Source organism: Mus caroli, unplaced genomic scaffold, assembly GCF_978045245.1.
Source record: "Mus caroli unplaced genomic scaffold, Mus_caroli_1 scaffold_8, whole genome shotgun sequence".
Taxonomy (NCBI): domain Eukaryota; kingdom Metazoa; phylum Chordata; class Mammalia; order Rodentia; family Muridae; genus Mus; species Mus caroli.
Genome location: NW_028227263.1, coordinates 121,722,537 through 121,740,494, shown reverse-complemented (window position 1 = coordinate 121,740,494; position 17,958 = coordinate 121,722,537). Strand labels below are relative to the sequence as shown.

Sequence of the window (17,958 nt, the reverse complement as noted above, 5' to 3'; positions counted from 1 at the left end):
CTGCCCCATTGTACCCACCTAACTAAGGAAGGAAAGGTGTTTGTGTGGACCCCAGATCACCAGAAAGCCTTTAAAGAAATTAAAAAGGCCCTACTGATGGCCAGCCTTGGCCTTGCCTGACCTAACCAAGCCTCTCACTCTTTATGTGGATGAGAAAGCAGGTGTCACCAGAAGAGTCCTTACTCAGACTTTGGGACCTTGGAAAAGGCCAGTGGCTTATCTATCCAAGAAGTTAAAACCTGTTGCCAGCGAGTGGCCTTCTTGCTTAAAAGCTATTGCTGCCATAGCTCTACTTGTCAAGGATGCTGATACGCTCACTCTGGGACAACAAATAACTGTACTGGCAACCCATGCTCTTGAAAGCATTATCTGACAGCCCCCTGACCAATGGATGACCAATGATCGTATGACACATTATCAGAGCTTTTTGTTGACTTAATGAGTGACCGTCACTCCCCCTGTTGTCCTCAATCCCACCACCCTACTGCCCAAGACTGATGACTGTTCACCTACTCAATCACTACGCTGACAATCTGGCAGAAGAAACTGGTACTTGAAATGATCTGAAGGATCAGCCTTGGCCTGGGAGTCCAAGCTGGTACATGGATGGCAGTAACTTCCTGGTTGAAGGTAAGCAGAAGGCAGGGGCAGCAGTGGTAGACAGGAAGCAAGTGATGTGGGCCAGCAGCCTCCCTGAAGGGACGTCGGCCCAGAAAGCCAAACTTGTGGCTCTGATACAAGCTCTACAAATGGAAAAAAGGGAAGTCTATCAACATCTGCCTGACAGCAGGTATGCTTTTGCCACTGCATGGAGCAATATACAGACAAAGAGGTCTGTTGACATCTGCAGAGAAAGACCTAACATGGTATGGCTAAAGGGAATCAGATGGCAGACCTAACCACCAAGCAGGAAGCCCAGAGTGTTAACCTTCTGCCTGTAGCAGAAAAGTCCAAAACCCCAGGACCCAAGCGGCCATACACCCTGGAAGACTGGAAAGAAATAAAAAGATAGACCAGTTCTCTAGGATCCCAGAGAGGATTGCTAAACCTCAGAAGGGAAGGAGAGCCTACCCTACAAAAAGGATCAGAATATGTCCAATAGATGCATCGTCCAATCCACCTAAGAGCTAAATATCTGCAGAGACTGGTTAGAACATCCCCTTATCATGTTCTGAGATTACTGGGAGTGGCTGATTCGGTCATCAAACTTTGTGTGCCTTGCCAGCTGGTTAATGCTAATCCTTCCAGAATGCCGCCTGAGAGAAGACTGAGGTGAAACCAGGCAAGTATGGTAACAAGTACTTATTAGTGTTTGAAGACACCTTTTCAAGCTGAGTAGAAGCTTTTCCTACCAGGACTGAGATGGCCAATGTGATGGCCAAGAAGATCCTAGAAGAAATCTTCCTGAGATTTGGGATACCCAAGGTAATCGGGTCTGATAATGGACCTGCCTTTCTTGCCCATGTGAGTCAGGGACTGGCCAAGATATTGGGGGTTGATTAGAAGTTACATTGTGCATACAGGAACAAAAGTTCAGGACAGGTAGAGAGGATGAATAAAACCATTAAAGAGACACTTACCAAATTGACAGCAGAGACTGGTACTAATGATTGGATAGCTCTCCTACCCTTTGTGCTCTTCAAGGTTAGAAACACCTCTGGACAGTTTGGACTAACCCCCCTATAAATTACTCTATGGGGAGCACCCTCCACTGGTAAAAATAGCCCCTGTACATAGTGCTGACGTGCTGTTTTCCCAGCCTTTGTTCTTTAGGCTCAAGGCACTCAAGTGGGTGAGACAGCAAGTGTGGAAGCAGCTCCAGAAGGCCTACTCAAGAGAAGGAGACCTGCAAGCCCCACATTGCTTCCAAGTTAGAGATTCGGTCTACATTAGATACCACCATGCAGAAAACCTTGAGACTCGGTGAAAAGGTCCTTATCTTTTACTCTTGACCACCCTACTTTCTACCCTTATGGGACCCCTTTTGATTTTGCTTCTGCTTTTAATTATAGGTTCATGTGTGTTAAATAGGCAAGTTGCCTTTATTAGAACAAAAATTAGTGCAGTGTAGCTTTTAATTTTGAGACAATAGTACCATGCCCTAAATGATCAAGTGCATTAGGGAGAAGATAGTGTCTAGTTCTAAGATTAGAAATACTAACAAGTAGAAGTGGGGAATGAAACAGTATAACATAAAAACAAAATGCTAGGCCTTTAGGCCCAGGCTTGAGAATGTGACCTTTGTGACTCAATTCTCCAAGGTATGCTAATCATAAAACAGATAGTGACATTCCTCCACCCACCTGCTTCCTGGGTTCAGGAAGTGTTCATTCAAAGAAAGTCACCCTGACCCACCCTGACCTTTGCTGGAACCCACTATGCAAAGGTGCTATTGTTAGAGGCTCCTAGAAAACTGTCTTGACTTTCCACTTCCTCATGACTCTTAACTGGTATTTTTGGTATTTTCCAACAATGCCCTCCCCACCTCCTTGAGTTGTGGTTTCTTCCTTTAAATACCGCCTTACCCAGCTACTCGGGGCACCTTGGTCCTCTAGCCCTGTGTGGTGTATGACTGTGGGCCCAAGAGCACTCTTGAAATAAAAGTCCTCTTGCCGTTTGCATAAAAAATTTCAGAAAATTGGACATAGTAGTATTACCAGAGGATCCAGCAATTCCTCTCCTGGGCATATATCCAGAAGATGTTCCAACTGGTAATAAGAACACATGCTCCACTATGTTCATAGCAGCCTTATTTATAATAGCCAGAAACTAGAAAGAACCCAGATATCCCTCAACAGAGGGATAGATACAGCTACTAAAAATAATGAATTTATGAAATTCCTAGGCAAATGGATGCATCTGGAGGGTATCATCCTGAGTGAGGTAACCCAATCACAAAATAACTCACATGATATGCTCTCTCTTGGGTGTTGAGACAGTCCATTATAGCCCATGCTTGGCCTCTAACTTGCTCTGTACCAGTGATTACTTTGAACTCCTGCTCCCACCTCTCAAGTGCTCTACCAGGCCGTTTTATCTCCTTGAGCACCTCTGGAAAGAAGCTTGCTATCCTTCCAAACAGACTTTTTTATTTTTGGAAATAAGTTAGAATATTCTTCTGGAAACTGAAATCAAAATTACTCTGGCCCCTGCTTATCTTCAGGCTCTGGAGAAGCTTCTCCATTCCTAATTGTTATCTGGAGCAGCTTCCAGAGAACTTACTTAGCTCTTAGCCCTTCTAGAACTGGATCCCCTCCTGGCTGTTGTTTACATGTGATAACTGCTGACTGAAGTAGCCTAGGCTGAGCTCAGAGCAGGTGAGCTGAATGGTGGAACAAGAAATATCATGGATGTATTAATAGGGCACAGGCTAAATAATATGAGGAGACCCAGCATGGATGGATATGTTAGAGACAACTTGACTCCTAGTAGCCTGCAAAGATCTGACCTAGCCCTCTGAAGATGTATTATAATTATGCAGCCTGGTCTTCTTGTGGGACACCTAACAATGATAATGAAACTGTCTCTGACTCTTGGATAATTTGGGGACCATTTCCTCCTATGGGTTTCATCACCCAACCTTAATATAGAGCAAGGTTCCTAAATTTATTGAAACTTCATATGCCATGTTTGGTTGGAGGCCTGCCTGTTTTTCATGGAAAATGAGGAGTGGACCTGCGAGAAGAGTGGAAGTTGTAGGGTGGAACTGGGAGGAAAAAGACAGAAAGGAAAATATGATGAAAATGTAATAAAAGAGAAGAGAATTTTTTAAAGGCAAAAGGGCTGAATGTTGCTCTAGAACTAGAAAGCATGCAAGCCATACTCTTTCCATGTTAAAAACACTGAGTGAGTTATAAAAGGAATGTAAATGATGAGATGAAATTATGATATCTGTGATCTTAAAATTTGTAAGATCAAAGTCAATACTCTAAAACCAATGGAGTTTCTATCAATGTATTGATCTTCCCTTGGCAATATCAGGAAGAGGCATGAAAGAAAAAAATATTTAACTTATCAGGGTTGATTTAATCCTATTTTTCCTCATAACAGTTAAAAATACCAGAGTTGTCAGTAGAGATTGCTCAGAAATCAGAACCTCTGCAACAAGGTTAGAAAAACGGTTCCGTGTATAAGAGAACTGTCTGCTCTTACAGAGGATCTAAGTTCAATTACTAGCACCCACATGGCAGCTCACCAGAACTCCAGTTCCGGGGGATCTGACACTCCATACAATGTACATGCAAAGAAAATGTCAATGCACAGAAAATAAAAATAAATGAATCATTTCAAACAAAGAGTTGAAGGAAAATCTTAAATTTCTGTTTTCAAACAGGCACTTGGGTCTCAGAACAATAGGTGGCTTCAGTTCCAGGGGATCAAATGCTATCCTCTGACCTCTGGGGGTAGCAGACATGTTTTTAGTGCACCTACTTACATTCATGGAAATGTTCATACGTGAACTCATAGTTTTTTTGTAAGAGAAGGCCTGCATATGGTCAAACAGTATAAATAACAAGCTGAACAAGGGAGGGACTAAGGATGGCCTGATATTAGATGAGGATGGAGAGAGGGAGGGAGGGTCACTTTTCTTTCTGTTATGAGTGACTCTCTGCCCATGGTCTGGTGCATGACCAGGCACCCATAACTCTATGAAAAGCACTCATGGAGTCACAGGGTAATTTTCAAAAGAGGACATGAAGTTAGAAACAGAACCTGAAGGAAGAGACAGAGGACCTGCATGTCTACATCAGGCCCTCTGTATCTATATTATAGCTGAGAGTTTAGTGTTTGGGGGATTTGTGAATATTTAAACAAGTGGGTCTCTCACTCTAGTCCCTTATCTTGGACTCTTTTCTTTTGTTTGTCAGTCTTGTTCAATTTTGATGTGTTAGTTTTTTCTCATAGTATATTGTTTTGTTATTTTTATTGGTTTTTGTTAATATTCTTAGTTTTACTATTATCCCTTAGAAGCCTGTTTGTTTCCTAATGAGAGACAGAAAGGGAATGGATATGGATGGGAAAGGAAAGGTTTAGAAACTTTGAGTAAAAGTGGAAGAAGAAACTGTAATCAGGATATACTACGTGAGAAAAAAATCTATTTTTTATAAAAAATAAAATACAAGGAGGACAGAAAGCATGACTTGGGATATATTGGAAAGAGTAGAGAAATGGCAGAAAATGAGTGGTATGTGAATGATTTAGATTCATTGTTAATATATGTAAGTTTTTCTAATAATAGAAAACAAAACATGTATATTCTCAACTTTATGAGGTAGAACCTTGCTGTGTAGCAGTGCCTAGAATCATACCACTTACTAAGAAGGGGCAGGCTTCAAACATGAGATGACAGTTCACTATACCTTTCACGGGCTAGGATTTCAGGCACATGAAATTCTTTAGTTCTTAATAATATTAACTTGGAGGATTTCATTCAATTTTGGGGGTCAAACTCAGCTCACTCATCAAGCTCTGTGCACATCTACTCTTTCAGCCCTACCCATCCAACTTTCTATTGACTTCTATTTCCATCAAATCCATTCCTCTTCAGAAGATGGCCTTCTCCACAATGTGACTAACCTGACAGGGGTCAAATCTTTTAAAAATTGAATCTCTGTATCATCAATTATCACTTAAAATAGTGCCTTAAAACAGTGGACTTTGTGCCCGCCTTCATCCCACTATGCTGGGATATTGTTAGTGTCTTAGTCCTCTTCACTTGCTGCAAAAATCGCCATGAATAAAACAACCAATGAAGAAAGGGTTTACTTTTTTACAGGTTACATGAATCATCAGGGGACACCAAGGCAGGAACCCAGAACAGGAACCTGAACTTAACAACTGAAGCTGGAAGAGAAGATTGGCTTATTGGCTTGTTCCCCATAATTTACTCAGTATGTTTCCTGTGCTATCCAGACCACCTTCCCAGTGTGAGCGCTTCCCCATTGACATAGGAACTATCATATCAACTATTATCAAGAAAATGCCCTACAGAATTGACTACAGGTAATTTGATGAAAGCGTTTTCCCAGCCTTGGTGGAATAGGTATGATATGTACATTCTAGTACTGAGTGAGCATACCAAACTCATATTGCTGTGCAACGACCAGTTGACTATTCCTGTGTTAATTAACTTCCAAGTAGCTTATCTGATGAGGGTTGAGAGATGCACTGATCTACAAGTGTAGCAATACATCATCAAGAAATGTTTCAATTCTCTTCATTAAGAAGAACACTAGTATTAGGTTCTGTATCTGCCCACAGACAATACAAATAGTGCCTTTTGTGAGTTCTAGCTCATAGACAGAGCATTAAGTTGAATAAGAAAATAGTAAGTTTCACACATGACATATATGTCACTCTTGAATCAATGAGTATATCTCATCAAGGCCATAATTGCTGTACTTGACAGGGTTCACAGAAGGGAGGGGTTTCTGACTACATTTCTCTACCAGTATTGTATGTAGCACCTTTTAAGTAAGGGAAAACTAGGGGCTGGAGAGATGGCTGGGGCTGGAAAGATAGCTCAGCAGTTAAGAGAACTAACTGCTCTTCCTGAGGTCCTGAGTTCAATTCCCAGCAACCACATGGTGGATCACAGCCATCTGTAATGAAATCTGATGCCCTCCTCTGCTGTGTTACTAGACAGCAATGGTGTACTCATATATAATAAATAAATATTTTTTTAAAAGAAATTGAAAACTGGGTTTTCCACATGAGTGCTTCACCCTTTCTTTTTTTTTCAAATAGAGTTAATTTAATAAAATTATCAGTCAGCGTTCTCCACCACATAGACAATCACATATGCAAATTATTACCATCAGTAGTAATTGGTGCTAAAATATAGAAATCACATTTCATTCATCACAGTATCTGTTCCACTGAGCCAATACATTTTAACAAAAGAGTAACAAGCTCTTCTCTAGGAAATAATTATAAGGCATTTCTCTTTGTGCAAGAACCCATTGATAAGCATTATTTCAAAATTCAACAGTTTACTCTTGTAAAATATACAAGGCTTATATCTAGAGTGACATTTTTATATTTAAAAAAAGAGTATTGTTCTAGTATCTTTTGTTGAAATTTTTATCACTGCTCCATAATATGGCCTTTATTCCCATGTCTAACATCAGTTCAACATATAGTGTATTTCTGGGATGTTTATTCTAATCTATGTATCTATCTGTCTGGTTGTTTGTTTGTTTTAGGTTTCTTGAACTTTTTTATTTATACATTTTTAATTAGGTATTTTCTTATTTTACATTTCAAATGCTATCCCAAAAGTCCCCCATACCCTCCCCACCCACTCCCCTACCCACCCACTCCCCTACCCACCCACTCCCCTACCCACCCACTCCCAATTCTTGGCCCTGGTGTTTCCCTGTACTGGGGCATATAAAGTTTGCAAGACCAAGGGGCCTTTCTTCCCAATGATGGCCAACTAGGCCATCTTCTGCTACATATGCAGCTAGAGACACGAGCTCTGCAGGTACTGGTTAGTTCTCAGGGCCCCCAATGGAGGAGCTAGAGAAAGTACCCAAGGAGCTAAAGGGGTCTGCAACCCTATTGGTGGTTCACCCTCCTTTCTTATACCCCCTGTGGACACATGAGTGGCATACAAACCTTCAAAGTAAGTTCCAGTCTGATTTCTGCATGTTCTGTGTGTCTGGTATATGGTGACTTCAGCCTCTACGTTTTGGAGAATTGCCAGTACACATGGTAATAGCCTGTGATGCTTGGGGGTGGGGTGGACTGTGGTTTGAGAGTTGTCAAGCAGCTAGAAAAAGAAGTCACCTAATCCTGGAATAGAGGTTTACATTAATCAATGTGAAATATCTACTTGGGGGACTGTCTACCTAATATAGTGCAGTCTTATTAAAACATTTGAAATATGCATGTGAATGTATTACAGGATACCCCAATAGCACTATGTTTCTGTACAGTTTTTTTAAAAGACACTTAGTGGTAGTTATTCCTCTCCATAGTTTCTTGTCTACATTCCCTCCTACATACACTGAAATTAACAGTTCATGTTCCATTATCACTCTTAGTTTTTTATAACACTGTAGTCTATCTCCTATTTTTCAACATGCCATGACTTTTACAAACACCTGACATTTAAGATTATTCCTCATTATACATGTAATATTCAATTAGCCAACATAAATTTCACAGTTGAAATCATGGTTGTATGCTCGTCCTAGACAAACATAAGGTATCTGAGCAATTAATGACAAGTTATTCTTTTTTGTCTTATTTCCACATATATCCCATCTAAATGCTGGTATTTTCATTAGTAAAAAAATACTGTGCAATAATAACTTGTTTCTCATACATCCAAGTGTATGTTCTTTGTGCCTAAGACAATCTTGTTGAGGTATGAATGTCTATAATGGTTTAGAACATACAAGTCTTATATTTATAACCTGAGTTTTTACTTTTCATCATTGAATATCAAAATAAGTCCCTAGTATTCTATTATACCTAGAGAAGAAATGAGTGTGGATGGGTCTATTTATTTCTTTATGATTGCTGGATCCATGTCTTTGTTTATTGTATACCCAGGTTCCTTCTTTATACAGCAGATTCTCAGATACTCAGATAATATACAAAGTATATTAGACTTCTGATAAGGATTCATGAGTATGTCAGAAAATAAGTCATCATCTACCTTCAAAGAAGCGGATACTGGAATAACCCCAGGACCCAGGTGGGGAAGAGTAGCTTCAATTAATAAATTTGTCAGAAGTATGTGTCCTGGGATAAACATGGGGAAAGTTGGAATGATGCAACTTCCTGGGAAATTAGGAAAGCTGAATAACTTCTTGCCAGTTTTCTCCAAAGACCTGTTGTCAGTATAATTTTGCAAGAGTGAAATAGTACTCTGTAGAAATGCACATAATGTATCCCTTGTTTTACTCTTGAGCGCCCCAATTCACATTTGACTACAAGATCAATTCAGAACATAGATTCTCCCAAAGGGAACATGAAAACGCTCCTCTAACTTCTGCCCAGGTACTCATTAACACCTAACAAACTCCTAGACATCATTAGTAAGCATCAAAAAGGAATGGAGGTTTGCTCTGGGGATAAATGATTTTTCCTTCATTGGAGGTATCCCAAAGACACCATGCAGACAAATGTGCAGACGCCACAGATGACACAATAATATACTCTCTGAAGGATGTCACATCCATGTACCCTATTATTTTATGAGACTGGAAAACTAGACTCTGCTGGGTTACCTTCAAAGCACTGCATCGAGACTAAGAAACCAATCTCCATTCCCTTGCATTCTTTCTCAGGCAAAGAGTGACACAGAGAACTTCTTCAATGTAACAGGCACTATGAGATATGATTCTTTAAGAGCTGGGCTCTGCAGCTGGCCTTCAGATGAGCATCTTCATCCTGACTGTGGCACAGAAGATGGGATTCTTTCAACCATAGATTTCTGCTTAGAATTCTTTTCTCCTGTCTTCAGTGAAAATTGTGTTCTATAGCCAACATGAACCATTATTTCTTTTATAAGACTGCAGTTTAATACAAATAGGTAAATATTTTCCTTTCATCTCAAAGAAATATCTGTGTCCTAGAATAGTACTCAGCAGAAAACAGCATTTAGTGTAACCTATGCACGTGAGATGTTGAATTTTATCTGGTGGGTAGAGGCCCTCATGTTCCTATAGAAAACAAATAAATGAGTAAAGTGGAGACTAGGCATCAGCTTGCAAAGGGTATAATACTGACTGTGTTAATAATTTTGGCAGGAAGCTGGAGATGATGTAGGTAAGACTCTGGCACCTGACATTTTAGACCAAAAATTAAGATCAGAAAAATTGTGAATAAATGTAATTTGTTAGCAGTTGGTTTTTTTCACATGGAGGATACATATGTAAACGTATATTCATCTGTGTGATTAGAACACAGGTGGATTTATCACAAATATTTCATATTTGGTTGTGTGGATGAATAGCATAAAAAAAATTCTCAAAAGCCAACAACTTAATATTCTACAACTGAATTCAGTTTCCAAACCTTATTGATTGTTATATGTAACCATACATGTTATTAACATACACATTACTTTAAACATGTTACTTTAATATAAGGACATTTTCATAATTATTTTATGGTGTATTTTTCTTTTCTTTTCTTTTTTATGGATTAATTTATTTTATTGATTAAGATTCATTTCTTTTTCAGCCTCTTCTCTCTCCTAATTATGTTGAATTCTGATGCCAAAATCTGATGAAGGACTCTTTAATTTATTATTGATTAATTGATTTTTATTAATTTACATGCCATTTGCAACATCCTCCCCTCCTAATTGTATTGAATTCTGATGATGGAGTTACATACTCATACTAGTCTCTTTCCTGTCTTTATTAGTAATCAAAAGCCCATGGTATGTGAAAATGTGTGTTATTGTGTAGGTTATTGACCTATGTGATCATAAAGATGTAGTTGCTATACAAAATATATCGAGGCAGGAGTGATTCAATAAGTATAAAATATTATTCTGAGTTACTGTCCCTATATTGTTCTCCAGGCAAAGTTCCTTTATTGTGAAAGAATAGTGTCTCACTTATCAAGAGAAGAAATTATCCCAAATCAATTGATAAGCATGGACAATAGAACAGACTCCTGAGGATAGCAGTGTCCTGCCTAATCATCACTCCAGAGTTGAATAAAGGCCTCTTCATGTCTGCTCATGATAAATCCCTGAAAACCACTGAGGAAGTGACTCTTCAGATCCTCTTGCTTTGCCAGTTTGGAGTTGGAACTGTGGCCAATGTCTGTCTATTTGTCCATAATTTCTATCCAGTCTTGACTGGTTCTCAACAGAGGCCCAGACAGGTGATTTTAAGCCACATGGCTGTGACCAATGCCTTGACTCTCTTGTTCACTATATTTCCAAACAACATGATGGCTTTTGCTCCAAGAAATCCTCTAAGTGACCTCAAATGTAAATTAGAATTCTTCACTCGCCTGGTGGCAAGAAGCATAAACTTGTGTTCCACCTGTGTCCTGAGTATCCATCAGTTTGTCACTCTTGTTCCTGTTAATAAAGGAAAACTTATACTCAGAGCAAGTGTCACAAACATGGCAAGTTATTCTTGTTACAGTTGCTGGTTCTTCAGTGTCTTAAATAACATCCACATTCCAATTAAAGTCACTGGTCCACAGATAACAGACAATAATAATGGCTCTAAAAGCAAGTTGTTCTGTTCCACTTCTGGATTCAGTGTAGGCATCATCTTCTTGCAATTTGCCCATGATGCCACGTTCATAAGCATCATGGTCTGGACCAGTGTCTCCATGGTACTTCTCCTCCATAGACATCACCAGCGAATGCAGCACATCCTCAAACCCAATCAGAACCCCAGAGGCCAAGCTGAGACCAGAGCAACCCATACTATCCTGATGCTGGTGGTCACATTTGTTAACTTTTATCTTCTACATTGTATTTGTATCATCTTTCAAACATTTTTTATAGATTCTCGTCTCTTTGTGAGGCATGTTGATGAAGTTTTTATTGCAGGCTTCCCCACAATTTCTCCCTTACTGTTGATCTTCAGAGATCCTAAGGCTCCTTGTTCTGTGCTATTCAGCTGTTGAAAGCCAGAGTCACTGAAAAATGCCAAACACAGAAGGCAGTTTTATTAATACCATTAAGAATTTTATTCCATAAATATGCGTTAAACATCTTTTGCATGAACAAGTCATGGTTCACACTACTTACTGCTCAATACATCTAGAATAAAGAAGAAAAGAGGCAAAGACAGCTCACAATCAAGAGCCTTAAGAGGTATAATCTCAGGACTAGGGAGGATGCCAACATCCAAATGAACATCTTCCCCTGAAAGATCGTGGCAAACTCTTCACTCTGGGCCGCGGTGAAGCTGTTTTTCCAGTCATCAGAAACACCTGCCTGTCAGACCGGAAACAAAAGGTAATAGTACAAAGAGGAGGCAAAGTTATCAGTCTTTCTGTCAGTTGCTTCCCCAGTTACAAAATTGTTTTCTCAGATTAAAATCAAGCCTCTAACCTTTTCAGCTGCCTGAAAATGACCACAGACAGCAGGGCCCACAAGATAAATATCTGGAGTGGTTATAGCTATCATGTGATGAAACTGGAACCCTGAATTGTGGTACTTATTCCTGTGAACAAAGAAATATTTTGGCACTTTTTCTATTTGTATATGTATTTTGGATGTGTATATATTTATGTGGATTCCCTCTACTTAAGAATAATAGGTGTCATTGCAAACACTAGCAAGATTTTGCTGAAAGGACCCTGATATAGCTGTCTCTTGTGGGACTATGCCAGGGCCTAGCAAACACAGAAGTGGATGCTCACAGTCAGGTATTGGATGGATCAGAGGGCTCCCAATGGAGGAGCTAGAGAAAGTACCCAAGGAGCTAAAGGGATCTGCAACCCTAAAGGTGGAACAACATTATGAACTAACCAGTACCCCGGAGCTCTTGACTCTAGCTGCATATGTATCAAAAGATGGCCTAGCCGGCCATCACTGGAAAGAGAGGCCCATTGGAGACGCAAAATTTATATGCCCCAGTACAGGGGAACACCAGGGCCAAAAAAATGGAAATGGGTGGTTAGGGAAGTGGGTGGGAGGGTATGGGGGACTGTTGGGATAGCATTGGAAATGTAATTGAGGAAAATATGTAAAAAAAAATTTAAAAAGAAACAGAATAATAGGTGTCGGCAGGGCATGGTGGCATGCGCCTTTAATCCCAGCACTCGGGAGGCAGAGGCAGGCAGATTTCTGAGTTCGAGGCCAGCCTGGTCTATAAAGTGAGTTCCAGGACAGCCAGGGCTATACAGAGAAACCCTGTCTTGAAAAACCAAAAAAAAAAATTAATAATAATAATAATAGGTGTCAAACCCAGATACTATTGGAGATGCCAACAAAGATTTTGCTGACAGGAGCCTGATATAGCTGTCTCCTGAGAGGCTCTGACAGTGCCTGTAAAACACAGAAGTAGATGTTCACAGTCATCCATTAGACAGAGCACAGGATCCCCAATGAAGGACCTAGAGAAAGTACCCAAGGAGCTGAAGGAGTCTGCAACCCTATAGGTGGAACAACAATATGAACAAACCAGTACCCCGAGAGCTTGTGTCTCTAGCTGCATATGTAGCAGAAGATGGTCTAATCGACCATCACTGGGAAGAGAGGCCCCTTGGTCTAGCAAACTTTATATACCCCAGTACAGGGGAACACCAGGGCCAAGAAATGGAAGCGGGTTGGTAGGGGAGCAGGGTATGGGGAGGTATAAGGGACTTTCGGGATAGCATTTGAAATGTAAATGAAGACAATATCTAATAAAAAAATTGACTGCTTTATTTGAGTTACTTTTACATACTGCCATTTTGCTGAAGTTGTTTATCAGCTTTTTATCAGTTGTATATTAGTTCTCTGGTAGAATTTTTGGGTTGTTTATGTATACTATCATATCATTTGCAAACAGTGATACCTTGACTATTTCTTTGCCAGTTTGTATCCCCTTGATCTCCTTTTGTTGTCCTATTGCTCTAGCTAGAACTTTGAGTACTATATTGAATAGAGAAGGCATCCTTGTTTTATTCCTGATTTCAGTGGGATAGCTTCTAGTATGTCTCCATTTAATTTGATATTGTCTGTTGATTAGCTGTACATTGCTCTTATAATGTTTAGTCATTGGCCTTGAATTTCTCATCTAGCCAATACTTTGAACATGAAGGTGACTTGTGTTTTGTAAAATGCTTTTTCAGCATCTAATGAGATAATCATGTGATTTTATTCTTTGAATTTGTTTTTATATAGTGGATTATGTTAATCGATTTTGTATAATGAGCCAACCTTGCATCCCTGGGATAAAGCCTACTTGATCATAGTACATGATGATTTTGATGTGTTCTTGGATTCAGTTTCCAAGAATTTTATTGAGTATTTTTGCATTGATAATTCATAAGTGAAGTTGGCCTTAAGTTCTCGTTTTTGGTTGGGTCCTTGTGTGGTTTAGATATCAGAGTGATTATGGCTTCATAGAATGAATTAAGTAGTGCTCCTTTTGTTTCTATTCTGTGGATAGTTGGAGGAGTGTTGGTATTAGCTCTTCCTTGGAGGTCTGATAGAATTCTACACTAAAGACATCTGTCCCTGGGGTTTGTTTTGGTTTGGTTTTTGTTTTTGTTTGTTTGTTTGTTTTAGGGTTGGGAGTTTTTTAATGACTTCTTCTATTTCCTTATGGGGATATGGACCTGTTTAGAGAGTTTACTTGCTCTTGATTCAACTTTGGTACGTGGTATCTGTCTCAAAAAAACATCCATTTCATCTAGATTTTCAGTTTTGTTGAGTATATGCTTTTGTAGTAGAATCTGATGGTTTTTTGCATTTCTTCAGTCTGTTGTTATGTCTCCCTTTTCATTTCTGGTTTTGTTAAGTTCAACACTGTCTTTGGGCCAGTTAGTTAGTTAGTTATTAGTTAGTTAGTTTAGCTATCAGTTTATTTATTTTATTGATGTTCTCAAAAAAAGGAAAAATAAACAGCTTTTAGTGTTATGGATTCTTTGTACCATTCTCTTTGTTTCTATTTGGTTGAATATTTACAGCCTTCTACTCCTATTGTGTGTGTTTGCTTCTTTTTGTTCTAGAGTTCTTAGGTATGCTGTTAAGTTGCTAGTGTATGATCTCTCCAATTTCTTTATGAGGAAAATTAGTGCAATGAATTTTCCTCTTAGCACTGCTTTCATTGTGTTCCATAATTTGGGGTATGCTGTGTCATAAATTTCCTTGAATTCCAGGAAGTCTTTAATTTCTCTATTTCATCCCTGACCAAGTCATCATTGAGTAGGTATTTGCTCAGTTGCCATGGGTATGTTGATTTTCTGCTGTTTTTGTTGTTATTGAAGAACAGCCTTATTCTGTGGTGATCTGATAGGATGCATGGGATTATGACAATCTTCTTGTAATGCTTTAGGATTGTTTTGTGACTGATTATATGGTTTATTTTGGAGAAGGTACTATGAGGTGCTGAGAAGAAGGGATATTCTTTTGCTTTAGGGTGGAAGTTCTGTAGATATGTGTTAAATTCATTTGGTTTGTAATCTCTATTAGTTTCACTGTGTCTATGTTTAGTTTCTGTCTCAATGACCTGTCCATTAGTGAAAGTGAGATGTTGAAGTCTCCCACTATTATTGTGTGGGGTTCAATGTGTTATTTGAGCTTTAGTAAAGTTTCTTCTATGAATGTATATGCCCTTGCATTTGAGGCATAGATGTTCAGAATTGATACTTTCTCTTGGTAGATTTTTCCTTTGAATATGAAGTGTTCTTTCTCATCTCACTTGGTAAATTTTGTTGAAAGTTTATGATAATCTTCACAATAGTCACCAGGAATATAAAATATCTGGGTGTGATGCTAACCAAGCAAGTGAAAGATCTGTCAGTCACGAACTTCAATTCTCTGATGGAGGAAATTGAGGAAGATTCAGAAGATGGAAAGATCTCCCAGGCTCATGAATTAGAAGGAGTAACAGTATAAAATGAGCATCTAACCAAAAGCAATCTACAAATTCACTGCGATCCCCATTAAAATTCTAAATAAGTTCAATAAAAAGAACAATTCTCAAATTCATTTGGAATAACAAAAAATCCAAACAAGCAGAAACTATTCTCAACAATAATAGAACTTCTGGGGGAAAATCACCATCCCTGACCTCAAGCTATATGACAGAGCAAAGTTATATATATATTAAAAAAAGCATGGTATTGATATAGAGACAGACAGGTAGATCAATGGAATAGAATTGAACATACCCAGAATTAAACCCACACACCTATGGTCAACTGATTTTTGACAAAGAAGCCTAGACCATCCAGTGAGAAAGTGACTGCATATTCAACAAACAGTGCTGGCTCAAGTGGCAGTCAGCACATAGATGAATGCAAATTGACCCATTCTTATCTCCTTGTACAATGCTCAAGTCCAAGTGGATCAAGGAATTCCACATAAAACCAGATACACTGACTCTAATAGAAGAGAAAGTGGGAAAGAGCATCCTTGAACACATCGGCACAGGCAAAAATTTCCTGAACAGAACACCAATGGCTCAGGCTCTAAGATCATCTATAGATAAGTGGGATCTCATAAAATTGAATAGCTTCTGTAAGATAAAGGGCACTGTCAACAGGAAAAATGGCAACCAACAGATTAGGAAAAGATCTTTACCAATCCTACATTTGATAGAGGCCTTATGTCCAATATAATCAAGAAGTTAGACTCCAGAGAACCAGATAACCCAATTTAAAAATGGGGTACAGAGCTAGACAAAGAATTCTCAACTGAGGAATCTTGAATGGCCAAGAAGCACCTAAACAAATGTTCAACATCTTTAATCATCAGGGAAATGCAAACCAAAACAAACCTGAGATTCCACCTCACAGCAGTCAAAATGGCTAAGATAAAAAACTCAGGTGGCCGCAGATTCTGGCAAGGATATGGAGAAAGAGGAACACTTTTCCATTACTGGTGAAATTGAAAGCTGGTACAAACACTCTGGAAATCAGTCTGGTAGTTCCTCAGAAAACTGGACATAGTACTACCTTAGGACTCAACTATACCACTACTGGGTATATACCCAAAAGATGCTCCAACATATAACAAGGACACATGCCCCACTATGTTCATAGCAGTCAAATTCATAATAGCCAAAAGCTGGAAACAATCCAGATATCCCTCAAAAGAGGAATGGATACAGAAAATGTGGTCCATTTACACAATGGAGTACTACTCAGCTGTTAAAAACACTGGCTTCATGGAATTCTTACACAAATGAATGGAACTAGAAAATATCATCCTGAGTGAGGTAGCCCAGTCACAAAAGAACACACATGGTATGTACTCTCTGACAAGTGACTATTAGGGAAAAAGCTCAGAATACCTATCATACAGCTCACAGACCATATGAAACTAAAGAAGAAAGAAGACCAAAGTGTGGATGCTTCAGTCCTACTTAGAAGGGGAAACAAAATAATCACAGGAGGCAGAGGAAGGGAGGAACCTGGGATGGAGAGGGAGGGGAGAAATATCAGGGACAGGATCGAGTGTGGGAGGAAACAGGGGAGAGGTACAGAGAGTCAGGAAATTTAAAGGAGAGGTGTAGAGCAGTGGGGGATGGGGAACTTTGGGGAGCCACTAGAAAGTCCAAAATGCCAGGAAAACAAGAGGCTCGAAGGATCTAAGAGGGATGACATTAGCTGAAATACCCAACCAAAGGGGGAGAGAGCCTGTAGAGACCATATCCAGAGGTTAGGCATGGCCTCCAGTTGAGTGATGGGGCCACACACCCATCTCAAATATATTAACGCAGAATTGTTCCTATATAAAGGAAATGCAGGGACAAAGAGTGGAGCAGAGACTGAAGGAAAGGCCATCCAGACTGCCCCACCTAGGGATCCATCCCATCTGCAGGCATGAAACCCAGACACTAACTATTGCTGGTACCAAGAAGTGCTTACTGAGAGAAACCAGGTATAACTGTCCCCTGAGAGGCTCTGCCAGAGCTTGACCAATACAGATGATTGCAGCCAATCATTGAACTAAGCATAGAGACCCTAGTGGAGGAGTTAGGGGAAGGACTGAAGTCGCTGAAGGGGTTTGCAACCAAACAGACCGCCCCTCCCCCGACACCCTGAGCTCCCAGTGATTAAACCACCAACCAATGAGTACACATGGAGGGGTCTATGGATCCAGCTGCTTATGTAGCAGAGGTTTGCCTTAGTGGCATCAATGGGAGGGGACACCTTTGGTGCTGTGGTGCCTGGATGCCCCAACATAGGAGAATGCTAGGGTGGTGAGGCTGGAGTGGGTGGGTGAATTATCTCCCACATAGAAGGAGGGGGGAGGGGATTAGGATGGGGGGTTGTGGAGGTGAAAATGGGAAGAGGGATAATATT

At 39.7% G+C, this 17,958-nt stretch overlaps 1 protein-coding gene across 2 annotated transcripts; it reads left to right on the top strand.

Moving 5' to 3' along the window:
* The first annotated feature begins 9,153 nt into the window (after positions 1-9,153).
* LOC147003391 (vomeronasal type-1 receptor 4-like) lies at positions 9,154-12,605 on the top strand. Of its 2 annotated transcripts, none has more exons than XR_015047760.1 (2): positions 9,154-9,547; positions 10,201-10,393. XR_015047760.1 is itself a non-coding variant. In XM_085840974.1 (2 exons), the coding sequence occupies exon 2, from the start codon at positions 10,699-10,701 to the stop codon at positions 11,614-11,616; it is 918 nt and encodes a 305-aa protein (XP_085697100.1). In that variant the 5' UTR covers positions 9,154-9,547; positions 10,547-10,698; the 3' UTR covers positions 11,617-12,605. The 2 variants fall into 2 exon arrangements, 1 of the variants encoding a protein (XP_085697100.1); XM_085840974.1 differs by lacking the exon at positions 10,201-10,393 and adding an exon at positions 10,547-12,605.
* Positions 12,606-17,958: the final 5,353 nt, after the last annotated feature.

Excerpts from the sequence above, each read along its gene's own strand:
- LOC147003391 (XM_085840974.1), top strand. The coding sequence starts at position 10,699 with ATGTCTGCTCATGATAAATCCCTGAAAACCACTGAGGAAGTGACTCTT.